The sequence below is a fragment of the Saccostrea cucullata genome, unplaced genomic scaffold (genome assembly GCF_032062105.1).
Source record: "Saccostrea cucullata isolate Sc308-1 unplaced genomic scaffold, CSIRO_AGI_Scuc_v1 ctg646, whole genome shotgun sequence".
NCBI lineage: Eukaryota > Metazoa > Mollusca > Bivalvia > Ostreida > Ostreidae > Saccostrea > Saccostrea cuccullata.
Window position 1 is genome coordinate 1 of NW_026919473.1, and position 14643 is coordinate 14643.

General features: G+C 31.9%; 1 protein-coding gene across 1 annotated transcript in view; it reads right to left on the bottom strand.

The window, feature by feature from the left end:
* Window positions 1-253: 253 nt before the first annotated feature.
* LOC134232339 (arginine--tRNA ligase, cytoplasmic-like) overlaps window positions 254-14643 on the bottom strand; it is a 40153-nt gene continuing 25763 nt past the window's right edge. Inside the window, exons 11-15 of the mRNA XM_062714290.1 lie at window positions 9770-9875; window positions 7391-7504; window positions 5822-5880; window positions 4049-4296; window positions 254-446 (exon numbers count right to left, since the gene is read on the bottom strand). Of these exons, the coding sequence (XP_062570274.1) occupies window positions 337-446; window positions 4049-4296; window positions 5822-5880; window positions 7391-7504; window positions 9770-9875 (637 nt within the window). The 3' untranslated portion in view covers window positions 254-336. The remainder of the gene's footprint in view (window positions 447-4048; window positions 4297-5821; window positions 5881-7390; window positions 7505-9769; window positions 9876-14643) is intronic.

The following is a 14643-nucleotide window of genomic DNA, read 5'->3' on the forward strand; positions in this document are numbered from 1 at the left end:
TAACAAATTATACTATAAATTGAAAAAGACAGCTAGACATGTGACATTTATCAAGTAATAAAAGCTTTAATTTAGATCAATCTACTTATCAGCCAACACAAATCTTTACATCTTCACAAAGTCAAGGTTTTCTGATCTTTCCATGTTTGTATGCAATCATTGTGAAGAGGAAATCTTTTATTTAAAGGTTCCAAAAACCAATAAACACCCACTGACACCTGTGATAAAACAATTTTTAAAAACAACACAGAAATTAATATTTTTGAATATAATTTAATTAAATGTCATTTGTACAATCAACTGATAAAGTGTACGTTATAATGCGTCAGTTTTGGATCACATTTTCTCCACTGGATTAATTGCCAGAATGTGGAATCCCGCCGCGATTACGTTAGCTGTTGCCTCGCATAGAAGTAGACGACTCATGTTCACTTTCACGATGGCCCCTAAAAAAATTGAACATACAATGTAATTAATCCAAAAATTTTTAAGCTTGACAAAAACAGATTCTCTTTTTGGAAAAACCTCTTAGATAATTTAATTTTTATTACATTTATATGATTGTATACAAATGAGTAAAATTCTTGATCAATAGATGTGAAAATCTAACATCACAAATTACAGAATTAATAAACACAGTGTAACATAAATTTAAACCATTTTTTTAAAGTGTGTGTCCAAACAAAAATTAACAAACAAACAAGCAGATAGACCACCCAATAACGACTAAAATATTCTTTATTGATTTTGCATGATCTCGTTTCACAAAACACGTTTTACAAATTGTGGATGCTCAATATAAGGTTATTATTTTTTTGTAATATATGTTTTATGTATATGTGTACATGCTTAAACATAACAAGCCACTCCATTACATCATTGCTAAACAACTGTTGTTATGCATTAAGCTTCAAGAAAATGAGACAGTCAATATTTACAACAAATAACTTTACAAAACCATGACAGATTTCAGTAATACAGCAAGGCTTGACTTATCAGATTAATTGTTTTACTGCAGCACATATTACCAAATGTAAATATTTACACAAATTTACCAGTATAAAGCTATTTTAAGGCCGATCAATGTATGCTTAGCAATTATTTTTCTACGTTTATCTCGAGACGGAATTTATTACCCCAATGGACAGAGTTTTAAAAGCAAGAGACGCAGTAGCGAATAGTAATTTGATTTTTGACGGCATTATCAGTGATACCAAAGAGGAAAATTGTATTTATAAGTCATTAAATCAAAGTCTGACTGATTGTGTAGGAGAGCTTAGCTAACAAAGACTACTGTCATGGTAATGAATTGCAAGCAATTGACTCTAAGCTTTTGTCTTGCTTTGTGTCACTCACTTCGCATTCTAAAGTCGCAACCTCAATTTCCATGAAAATGTTTCGCAAACACTACTAATCTGTGATCAAACACGTATCTTTGTCAGATGCAAAGCCCACTATCAATCTCAGCTCCCCTGCTAATGCTTATCGGCCTCGGGCAAATGCCGCGTCCAAGTCACTGCCTGCATTCTGAATAGCTAGCTGCTAAACTCCGTACAAAATGCAAGTGACATGACAGTAATTCTATCAAGTCAGCAAAACTCTCTCTCGGCATTGCTAAATGTCCTGACATCCTCATCAATTTCAATGAATGAAAAACCAGAGAGAAATTCTGCACTTGTCTGCTGGAATTCCTCTTTCTTCATTACTCATTCTAAAGAAATAGAAATCTCTCTGAAGAAACAACACTTCCATTTTGACTTCAACACCAATTACGAAGCTCTGAAATCACTCTCTACTTGTATTATTGAGCCTTTTGGAGGGTTTAATTCACGAATTCAATACCAGAAGTGTGTGATTAAATTACTGTACTCAGTACCAGCCCTGGCCAGCAGTGATCATAGTGAAGTTACAAATGATTCTGGTGTCAAAGAGGACTTCAATAAGGTACTCCTTCTGGGCATTGACATTCATCAGATTTTCTAATTAACAACCATAGGCCGCTAAGGTCTTGTGCATCAGATGTTACCCTGGTATATTTATTAAATATGGACCATTTACTTACAGTGTCACTTTAAGTATAACCAGATTTATTATAATATTATCTCAGAACATATATCACCATTATGATAATAATAGCCTCTTTATGCTTTACCGGTATGTATTTAGCCATAAAAATTCAACATATGTTACTTACATATAATCATATACCCAGTTAAAGACCTTATTTAGAACAGGTTGTTTTTTATTTAGTTTTAACCTACATATAATGTAAATGTATTGCTTTTTTTAACATGATTAACATATGTATGGCAGAAGGTTTTATTAATACATGTACATTACATAAATCTACAACAAAACCTATATACAGCTGTGACAGACCCATTAAAGTAGACTGTATTTTTGTGACTCATGAATAGAAATATTGTTTGAAATTTTATGATTAAATTTTTTAGTCAATATAATATACAAATGCTATAATAGGAATGAATTATGAAGAACAAGCTATTAATTTGTAGAATCCTAGTTTTTTTAATTCAAAGAATAGGAATTTTTTTTGCTTCAGAAAAAAGAAGACTAGAGCATGCGTGGAGGGGTGGGGGGTGGGAGGGGGACACTTTAAGAGGAGAAGTTGGGGCCACAGGGAATGATAGTATAAAATTTCATTGCAAAAGCTTAATAGCTTCTTGAGATTTTACTTGGAAATGAAATATTACACACATTTCAAACAGAATGTATGAATTTATGACCTTGACCATTGACCTTTTGACCTCAAAATAAAATAAAGACAGGTACTAAAGCCTAGGAACGTATGGTATGACATTTCACTGCAAAAGCTCAACAACTTCTCGAGATATTGGGCAGAAACAAAAGTGCTATAGATGGACAGAATAACGTACGGATGGACTGACAGACCAAAATTAATTTCCCCCATTTTATGAAAGCAGGGCACAATTCAATACATTATACAATGTATGTACCTAAATTTTAAATACATGTTTCTTGAAATTTTAAAATCAAAACTTGTCTATCAAATCAAAATCGGCAATCTAGACCAACTCTTATTATTTTTTTTAAATCAAGGGTTTCAAAAACCAAAACTGAAAACTACAGGCAATGAGAACACACACACAAAATTTACAGTAAAACTCGTCTTATTTGGTCACCACTGGTTCCAAAGAAATTGGCCTGATTTGGCAATATTCCAGATCATAAAACCTTTATAACGTTTGAATTTACAGCAATGGACTTGAAGTTTACGCTGTATTAGACAAGATATATCAAATTACCAATACACAACATCAGGATTAGTCAAATTTCACTGTAACCCCACTCATATGATTTGAATGACTACTGTAAAATCATATATTTTCGATGATTCAAATTTTTGTGGTTTGAGGAAAAAATATGGGTTTGTGAGGATTTAATTTTGTTGATTAAGAATTGTTGAGCATGCAGTGAAATCTGTGAAAAATTACATTACATGGAGGACATAAATTTGTGGGTCTCTTCATACTTCGAAAACCACAAAATTTAATAATAAAAATTATATGATAGTGATTTCACCATGAGTGCACTTCTTGGCAGAATGTAAATGAACTTCTGTGAAAGTCCTACTTTATTTCATTCAAGGGTTTAAGAGGAGTTGTGTTAACAAGGTGGGTCTATGCCCTGTTTTGAACATCATATCCATAATTTGCTTTTATGGGAAACCTCCATGTATCTCCACAAAACATGAGAATTTATTAAAGGCACTGAACAGCATTTTGTAATTAAGATTCTGTGAATTAAGTCTCATAAATTTTAATCAGTGGTGTAGGAGGAGTTGTGAATAATGGATGGGTATTCCCAATGTTAAATAATGGGAAAGTCCAATGTTCTGCAATGACAAACACCAAATGTCTTTCTGATGGGAAAAATAATACACAATAAAGGAGGTTCAAAATGGCTAGACTGCTTCATGAAGTATATATGCTTACGTGACAAGTCTCTGTGCTTTACATACCAATAACTCACACAAAACTTAATAAAACATTTCTTAAATACTTACCAGTTGCTTTGTCTTTTTCAATGCAGTAACAATTGTCATAAAATTCAGTGAAAGTGTTTGCCAATTCATATAAATATTCACACAGTGTGTGTAGGAGTAGGTCGTCAAGGCAACGGGAAATGACCTCTGGTAACCTCAAGATACATTTCGCCAGTTCAAACTCCTTTGGATGATCAAGAACTATTTTTGTACTTGTGGCTGCTTTTTGTAAGTCTGCCTGAGAAATGTTAGAATTCCTTGCTATTGACCTATAAAAAATAATTCAATAGAAGAATATTTATCATAATTTTCAATAAAAGTTATACAAGCTAAAAAATTTCTTATGATTTCACACTTGAAAGATAAGGAAACATTATATAAAAAATTCATCTCAATTCTTATATTCTTATATTACATTAAAAATGGTTCGATTCAGGTGGATGGGGATAAAAAGACAGATATGGCCAAGTTAAAGAAATAACCTAATTCTCAAGGTCAGGGTTAAGGTCAAGGTTATAATACATCTTAAGCATACAACATGTACAAGCAAATCTTTGTGTACAGAATAATGATAAGAAAGTTATAACATACATGTTAACCTATTGTCAGTGATGAAAAAGAGGGAGATTCAGACCTCAAAAGTGGTAGCATTGCGCGCGTGTTGTTTAACGCTTTGATTATCGATATCTTTCATGTAATATACATGTATATTATAAGCCTTAAATGAAATCAGGTACCTACACTAATTAATCTTAAATATCAACAGCAAAGAAGAAGACAGAAACACCTTAAGTTTGACATAAATTGTACAAATTCAAATATTTTTCATGCTCATCATTTTGCTTGGATTGGCTACTTTACTTAGCCTTGTGAAGAGTGATCTTTGCTGATATAGCCTAGAAGCAATAATTCAAAATATTCATTCAGTTTGAAACAAAACAAATGATAAAATGGTTTAATCTAGATCTAAAACAAGTTCCTATCTTTCGTTATATAAATCAGATTTCCCGCGATGATCGAAAACGAAAGTAGAGATGTGCCACATGGCTTGGTCAATCGAGTGATTTTTATTGACTTTATTGATAAAGTTGTGAGTTTCTGTGCTTTTAAACACGATGTCAAATGTTTTCATCTAATTCTTAAAAGCTGTATCTCCATTTTCAAGGCAGGGATGTTGATTAATTTATCGTAACCAATGTAATCACTGGTAGTCTTGTGTTGTTGTCGTTGTCAAATCCGTGCTTGAAATCTAAGTACAAGAAAAGCGTTTGTATGATTCCGAGTCAAATCACGCGATATCTAGCAAGATTTTATGAGAGTGGCTTCAAAAATGGATACCCAAGCGAACCAAAAATACTTTAGACGAAGCTTTTGTAGAAAAGCGGTAGATTTCTACTTTAAATCGGTAGGCGGGAGATGGAATGAAAAAGCGGTAGACTCCCGCCTAAATCGGGAGAGTTAACATGTATGGTTATAAATAAAAACAAATTATATATTTACATATACTTTTTTTCTGCAAGTGACCTTGAAACTGCTAAAATGACCATTGTTCAAAATCAGGACACCTAATTCCTCTAATCATACAAGTGACCAATCCTTGAATCAGGTGAATAAGTTCCCAATGATACTTTATATTTCTTATCATATGATGTGGTCAGGACAACAATTTTTTTCTTTCACATAATGTTGTACAAATGATAATTGGCCCTTCCCCCTTCCCCTCACTATACATTACAGTGACCATGTATCATACTGAACTTTCAGATCATTACAAAGAGATGAATGTGAAAATACCTGATTCTGGTGTAAGCATACAATAGATATGCAGCTGTGTTCCCCCGGTCATCCAGCATCTGAAAAATTAATTATCATTGTTTATTTGTACATATGGACCATCCCTTACATAGTATCATATAATCGTGCAGGAAAATTAGGTAGAACAAACTTTTATTACTTACTCACGTATCAAACAAATGCTGTTAATTACAGCTAGAATCAGCATGAAAAAATTTAATACATTTGATGTTTGTTTTCATGATCAAGATTATACCCGCCAATAAAATCTATAAACTGCTCAAAGATACCCATGCTTTAATTACCATTATTTTGATTATCAACTTATAATTATGAATCAAATACCTGCAGTGAGAATAATATACTTTTAATTATTAATAGTAAGCCTAAGGCTATACAGACCACAGCTAAGTAGGACAATCACAATGACATAAATTGTTGCTTTTTTCCACTGACTTTACTGATAAAAAGATGACTTTATTGTGTAAATTTGAGGCTACAAAGACAGCACTTGTCATGAGCAGTTTGAACTCCATGCAGTCTCAAATACAACAGAGGGCTTACAGTGCACACACATGATTGTACAGTTATAATTTTTTTTTTACACCATTCATCCATATTCTTTATAAATCTTCTCATTTCTTTTTCAAAATCATTTTCCTTCATCTGGCTGTATGCATGAGCAACACAGCAGGTAGTGGATAGTCACCAACAGTTGATGGTCCAAGATTGTTAGGCTATTACCATGATTACAGTGACTGTAAAATACTTAAAATATAACAAAGTGCCAGGGAAGGAAGATTTTGCTTGAATGCAAGTCATTTTATTTATTAAGTCTACAATATATTTGTAAAAGCCACGAGGAATAAAAAATCACTTCACTATAGGCATCAATTCATTATAAGTCTGGCTGGTATAAGAGTGTTTTACTGTATTCTCACACTGAATTGTCGACAATTTTTTTCCAATTGCTCTATTAAGATGAGTGGTGCATGGGCCGTCTGACTGGTCAACAAGGAATGCTTACTACTCCATGGCACCTGATCTCATCGCTGATGTTTTTAGCAGCCAATGTTTGTTCTGCTTCGGTGCTTCCAATACATATTGTTTTAATAGACTTTTGATTTTTATTGCTGATAGCTCCATATTTTATCACAAATGTGGAAAAAGAACCTTGCTGCAAATTCTACAGGATCCTGAACCTTGTCTATAAGCAATGATGCAATTCTCTTTAATGGTTCTAAAGAAGGATTTTAAAGCAGCTTTTCAATAAATTTTCAGAAGATTCTAAGCTCTCAGACTGCCTAATGGGAAAAATGTGGCCTTTCGAAACTCTTACCAAAATTGCTTCCAAATCTGTGCTAGAGCTGTCACAGTAAAATATGACCACTACAGAAAATTACAAGTTCTACCAAAACCACTAAGTGCAGTTAAATGCTATTGTAATTGAAAATTTAATGCATTTAAGTAAATCATAGTGATATACTGCCATCAGTAAGAATGTACTTTTGTTGATAAGCATAAACTAAGATTCACCTTTGAATTTATTCCAGTGAATTTTATTAGTACCTTATCAAATGAGAAAACATAGTCGTGGTTCCTGTTGTGAGATAAATCTGCATACTTTATACAACCATAGGCCACAGCTTTCTTAACTGCCTCAAGCTCTTCCTTTGTCAATTCCTGATAAAGAAAAATTAGAAATGTATGCACTCTAGTGGAAAACAAGTATCTTGATTGTAGTGTTGTAAATTGTTACATTTTAGGCATGTTTAAGTCTAACAGTGTAAAAAGACATGAGTCGATCTACATCTACTTAAAATTTACCATTTAATAATTCTAAATTTAAAGAAGTCCCATTAAAATCAAACAAGTATACTGTCAAACCACTGATTTCAGTGCCACTCATAATTTGCTAGTACCAAGAATTATAGGCTTGCTGGTGGATTAGATTCAATTCCAAAAGCATAATCATATCTTTTCTCCATTTATTATGTGTAGGTGGCTGATTAATAATGAGGTTCATAGGCTACAGGGCTTACCTGAATATATTTAAAGTCTTGCTGTTTCTCAACACCCCCATCCCCAATACTCTTTTGAAAAATTGTAGTCACATATTGAACAATTCAAAATCTACACAATATCAAGCTTTTGCACTAAGATTAATCTTTTCTGGGTCATTGATTCTTACACAAGCTTTTGCTGTCATTTTCTGATTATCGTCCATTGGAATTTGACTAGCTGAGGTTAAAAAAAAACAAAACAGATTTGTGTTTGTCCAAGGATGCCTTGTGCCAATTTTGGCTTAAATTAATAGTACAATGCTAGTGTTCTGTCTGTAGCAAGATATCTGAAAAACCCTTTGAGGTTTTGCAATGAAAATTTACATTGGCAACTCCCTGTGGCCTAAAGAAGACCCCTAGGCTATTGATTTTGAGGTCAAAAGGTCAAGGTCATAAATCCTGTCTGTTTTAACATGTGCATGGGATATCTAGAGACGCCTCTGAGCTTTTGCAATGAAATTCTATACAACATCTCCCTATGACCCACAGATGACACCAATTGATTTTGAGGTAAAAAGGTCAAAGTGAAAAATTTATTAATACATTCTCTTTGTCTGAAAAAATTTCATCTCCAAGCTCCCATATCATAAAAAGCTTTTGAGCTTTTGCAATGAAATTTTATATCATAACACCCTATGGGCCCCTGTCAACCCCGTTTTAAGTGTCTCACCACCCTTCCAAGCCCCTCCCCCCTATCTGCACAAGCTCTTCTTTTTTCAGCAAGTGGCGGCCACAGATTCTTTGAATTAACTTGTTTTCATACTGAAGCCAACACCATTCCAGTGATGAAAAATATGGAAATTATACTATTTAAAGTAAACAATGTTTTCCAATAATCAAGATAATACTTTTGTCATTAATCATCATGTATTCCATATACAACTTTTTCTGAACTTTCAAATCAACTTTACATAAATGCCATAGATATTTCTTAATTTCCCTTGAGAATACCAGTGACATTTTGTTAGTTCTATATACAGGAATATTATATCACAAAAATAGAGCAGAAAGAATATATTTATATGCCATTATTAAATATCAATTTGCAAACATAAAATAACAATTCTATTGTACACAGTTTCTCTTCAAGGTAAGAGATACAATATTTTATTGGTTTTGGCCTTATATCTGTATAATATAAATCATGTAATGTCTGTCACAATTTGTTTTAGGCTTTATTATCTTTACTATAAATAGAATCAAACTTCATGCAGCTACATGTATATATGTTCCAGAAAATAAACAAGAAGATATATTGCATGTATATTAACAATATATGCTTAACTGTGTACATTGTACTTTAATTTAGTATCTTTTGCTGAGAGCAATGTCTGCTAAAACTTAAGTATTTCAATTTAATTTTTTTTTTACTTTAGCAACAACTGCTACAAAATGCATAAATTAGGGGGGGGACCCATTGCAAGCAACAGATTTTGATGTAGTCTACAGAAATTGGACACAAAGGGTACAAGAAGTCACATTTTGAAACAAGTTGACAGAAAGTAACTATGGCCTTTAAAGTTAAATTAAAATCAAAAAGTGATATACAGAATTGTTTATTTTGATGGCCCCTGGGTCACAAAGCTCACCTGAGTCACCCTGGTTCCTGCTATTCTTTACCACTAAAAGATTTCCCTCAGTATTTATATTCCTACACAAAGCTTTTATCAATCTTTGATTGCTCTAACCTGAATCTACACTACTCGAAGATGCTTTAATATCAATGTGACTTATCATGCCTAGACTGTTCTTCCAAGAGTTTAATTGATATTTAGCCAAGATATATTCTGATATTTAATTTTGTCACTATGAGTATAACTGCTTGTTTAGAAAAGGCTATAGAAAATTCACAGTTTAACTTTCTATGAGACTGTGATGGCCTCACCTTGTCCCTGCCTTTTTCTCTGAGTTTCTGCTCTGCCCTGTTTATCCCTTCATCCAGCAGGTCCACCAATCGTACTGTGTCCCCAGATCGAGTCTTAAACTTCTTTCTACAAAAAGAGAAAATTTTCATAGACTAAAAGAAAGATACAGGTTTGTAAGGACACACACACACACACACAGTCATGTAATTTTGATTGCAAACAGATACCATTGACAAGTGTATTTCAAAATTGTTGTTTATATACCCATCATTCTTTTAAATCAAAAAAGACCAAGAAAATGTCATGAACAAATATCAACCAAAGGGCTTAAAATGTCATGCAATTTATCCCATTTTTCCAATTATGGTTGATGTCCTGGCATACCCAACTAACAGGACAGTGACTCTTAAAGTATCTCTAATACCATGTATATGTCAAAGTGTTTTGGAAGTGCCAGCTAGACCCAATTTATTCCAAGACTTGGAGTATTTTACCTAGTTCATTACTTTGAATCCTCAGATATCTCAGACTTTTTTTATCAGTCCCACTGAGTTCAACATAACGAAATTTGACTGTATTTGTGTTCAAAAAACCTATAAGTTCAGCAGTATAATAAAATTATTTAAGATAGTACATGTATTTTTAACAAACAGAAATATTCAAACTATTCCATGCCATTGACTTACTTCATTAAACTTTGATTTAGCCTATCATGTTTAATCAAACTAGAAACTAAAAAGAAAAGTTGTGTGACCTACGATCTGTCAACTACATAATTATTCTTCAATAAATTGATGTATACTACATGCAGCCACATCATAAATACCTTAAGGAATTTATGAAGATGGCTTGCCCGTACATCTAGTAGTCAAAAAAGCAAATATTTACATTGAATCCATCTCTATATTAATAGTGGTTTGCCATCATCAAATTTATTTACATTTTCCTGATAAAACTTTTAAAACTGTATATTTATCTTGAACTTACAATCAAACTTTATTTGCCATAATGATTGTCATTGTGAAAGGCCTTTGATTCAATGAAAGTAAAGATGGAAAAAGGTTCATTTTATATTTGTTGTATAAAATACGTAGCTTAAATTTCCTTTTATTACCCTCTTGTGACTGAAGTTATATTTAATGCTTCGCATAATGATTATTGATTGTTGACTAAGTTGACATATTTTATATCTCAAATAAAGCTTTATTAAAGACTTTAAGTAAAAATATATGATATTAACCTCTGGGTATTTTAAATTGCAATTGTAAATTATAAGTATGGTGCACAATAATTCTATATAAACTAACTGAAAAAAGAACTACTAGTATATGCGATAAAAGAATATTTTTGCCCCGTATATGGCAAATTTTGAAAAATTCTAGAAATGTTCACAGCTGCATACATTTGTAAAAGAAAATTCTTAATTGACAAAAATTATTATAGTTTGGAGGTAGATGGTTGTTTCTGTGACAGAATTATAGATCCCTCTCTCAAAATTTGATTTGGGAGGAGATATTAGTCATTACCAAATATATAGTCTTTCCACATGCAGTTAAACTTCAAAAACAATTATTATTATGATGATGCATCTTCAACATGTTTAATGCTACATGACTTTTATATTTTCTTTGTTTAAATCAAAAGAAGTCATCACACTACTTGCCAATCAATTTCCATGTTGCATATTGCTTTCATTTTGCTAATCGATATCTCTAAATGGGTTGGTCATTGCAAAGTGCACTAAAACTATAATCTGATAAATGCAGAGATTGAGAACTTCAATGGTTTTTCCAGAATCACTCTCATTGTTTTCTCAAGAGCTTCCCTCTTTTGTTTATGGCAGTGTTGTATTCATAACATCAATTAGAATCCACAATCATGTCAATCCCTCTCAATAAAACTGTGACATTTGTTTTTAACTGTCTACAAAAGGTTAGCTTAATCCATATGTTAATATTTAAAAGCACGTTAAAGGATTCAGTCTCTAAACCTGGCCCCAAGACCATAAACTGAGAATGGACTTCAGTTTAAATTTCAATCCAATATATCTTTTAAACTATTTTTGATAATGAAACAAAATTTTCATAATATGTTTAAATTGAAATGTACTTTATCAATATTGCAAAATGCTATTCAAATTTTTTTAATGAAACTCCAAGTATTACAAAAAATTTTTTGACTTAAGGTATATACCTTTACTCAGATGACTAAGAATTCCACCGATAAGAACGAAAAACCACCTATTGCACATTGTACACTTATGATTCTTGTGTTAAATTTCAATTTCAAATAACTAGGTCAATGACCTACTTTTCATGCTAGTGGCCCCCGAGTATTTCTCGGGAAATACCCCAATTTTTCACACTATGACCACTCACAAAATATTATAGGCAGCAGAACTCTTTTAATAATGAAATATTAAAGTAATGGAACAGCGTTGCTTCATATCAAGAAACCATCTGAGTTTGGGCCATAAACTTGAAAATTATAACAGTCCGAATTTCCTCTGTCTTTTTATATTTTTTTCACCATTTTTAATTGAATATTACAAAAATCTGACTGATAAGAACTCCAAATTATTTATATCCATAATTTACTCCTGTTGCCCTTATTTTGGTGGTGTTAATATTATATGGGGTCAATGATCAAATTATTGAGATTTGTTGCCTGGAATGGTTTTTATTCATATTTTTGAATTTCTTTATTTCATGGCATTCAATTATTTGAAATAATTTATGAGCTTTAACACATATAATATTTGCAAAATGATGTCTAAAAATACATTAAATCTTTACACTATATATCCCTTACAGAAAAAACTAATAGAAACTTATAAGTGTTTTATAATCCACTTATTAGCAACTTATAAGTCACTTATAAATTTTGAAATTTACTTGTAAGTGTACTATAAGTCAAAGTAAGTATAAGTGAGGAACGGATTTTGTTAATACTTCACTTATAAGTAAAGATGAGCTACATATCAGTGAATATTTCACTTATACCTCACTTATAATTGAAGATCAGTATGGTATGAGCGAAGTATAAGTGTGGACTTAGAATTTTTACCCTATACTAGACTTCTCTCAAGGAGCATTATGGGTATTCAAGGTAGCCAATCAGAAAGTTTGTCTCTGCAGAGATCAGCAACAAGAATTTGAAACCAGGTTTGTGTCTGTGAAAGGATGTTGGAGATTTTAGATTTATATTGAGTATGCCTTCACATCAGGTACAACAAGTAGGTTCTATTTACATCATCTCTCTATTTTAACTAATCCTTTGCCTGAAATTTTGAATCAATTGACTCAGTTGCTTTCAGATTTCATAAATTTGAAGAAGCCTCAAGGTCATTAAATCTTGTTGCCTTTTTGTTCAACATTTTTGTTTGTAAACTGAATTAATATGTTAAGTTTGCATCATCAAAGAAATGTCATATGAAAGTGATTTTTTTCCATAAAATTTTTACTTGATTATTTCATCTAAAGTGCAGATACATGTGTATTAATGTAAAAAAAAATAGCTTTGAACATATCATGCAACCCCTGCATGGTTGGAAGTTCTGTTCTAAATTAAGATCAAACAGGTAGTGTTGTACTTCACTTATAAGTCACTTATAGTCACTTATAAGTGACTAATACTTGATAAAGTATTAAGGGTTAATGCTTGACTTATAAGTCACTTATAGTCACTTATAAGTGACTATACTTGCATAAAGCATAAGTGGCTAATACTGGCTTATAAGTCACTTATAGATCAAGCAGCTCATTTGCATATAAAATCCTAATGAGTAACATATTAGTCACTTATAAGTTAAATGTATCAGTGAAGTGTAAGTCCAGAATAAACAACTTATAAGTAAAAGAATAAATCACTTATAAGTCACTTATCAGAAATTTCTGTAAGGGATTATTAATATTGCAAGAAACAAAACAAAATTAACAAAAATGAAAATTTGAAAATTTAGTCCGAATTTCCTCTGCATTACCATACATTGACTTTTGATCCTGTATATTTTCTTCAAATAATAAAATATGAAATTTTTAACTTGATATTGAGTTAAAACTTGGTTATTTTTTACATTTAGAACAATTTTTGATTAAACATATTATACTTTAGAAAATTGCATGTCTGTTTTCTGAAACCTGAGTAAACGTCATCCTTAAGTCTGTTCTCAGTTTATGGTCTTGGGGCCTGAGAGTACATGTATTGCAATATGCAGTTTAGCCCAAGTAGAATGGTGTGCTACAATGTATATGCTTTTAAAAAATTGAAAAAAATGTCTTTGTAATTTATTAGTGTATCCTAATAAAACGAAAAAATTCACATTAATATATTTTTATAACAGCGAGAGTGATATTTTTTTCCCCTGCGATGAATTCTGACTGTGAGACAAATGCCATAACATTTCCTAGCAATCAGTCTTTCTCTCCCACCAGTTCCCATAACTGATGCGATATCTCCGGCCCGCCATATACTATGACAACGGATTCAGTGGAGAAAATGAGCAACATTTAATTGAATTCCTAAATCCCTCTATGAATATTTCTACAGATTTATGTCCAGGCTGATATAGATCATCAGAAGAAAAGACATAAAATTGATGACTCATTTGAGAAAGAACCGAATATACCAATATGAGACAATCTAAATTCTTGATATAATGTGATCTGTAAAAAGCTTTAATTGTACTAGACAGACAGGGGGAACAAATATCACATCCAGACTAGTATTTAACTTAAAAGATAATAAAAGATAGTTTTCTGCTCTAGCTTATACTTACCTTCTTTGCATCCTTGGAATGTATGATCTAGGCCATTAACAGTAAGTGTTTTATATAAAGAAAAAATTATGTTCAAGTATTGGTGACAACCAAACAATGGCATAAAACGTGTGACAA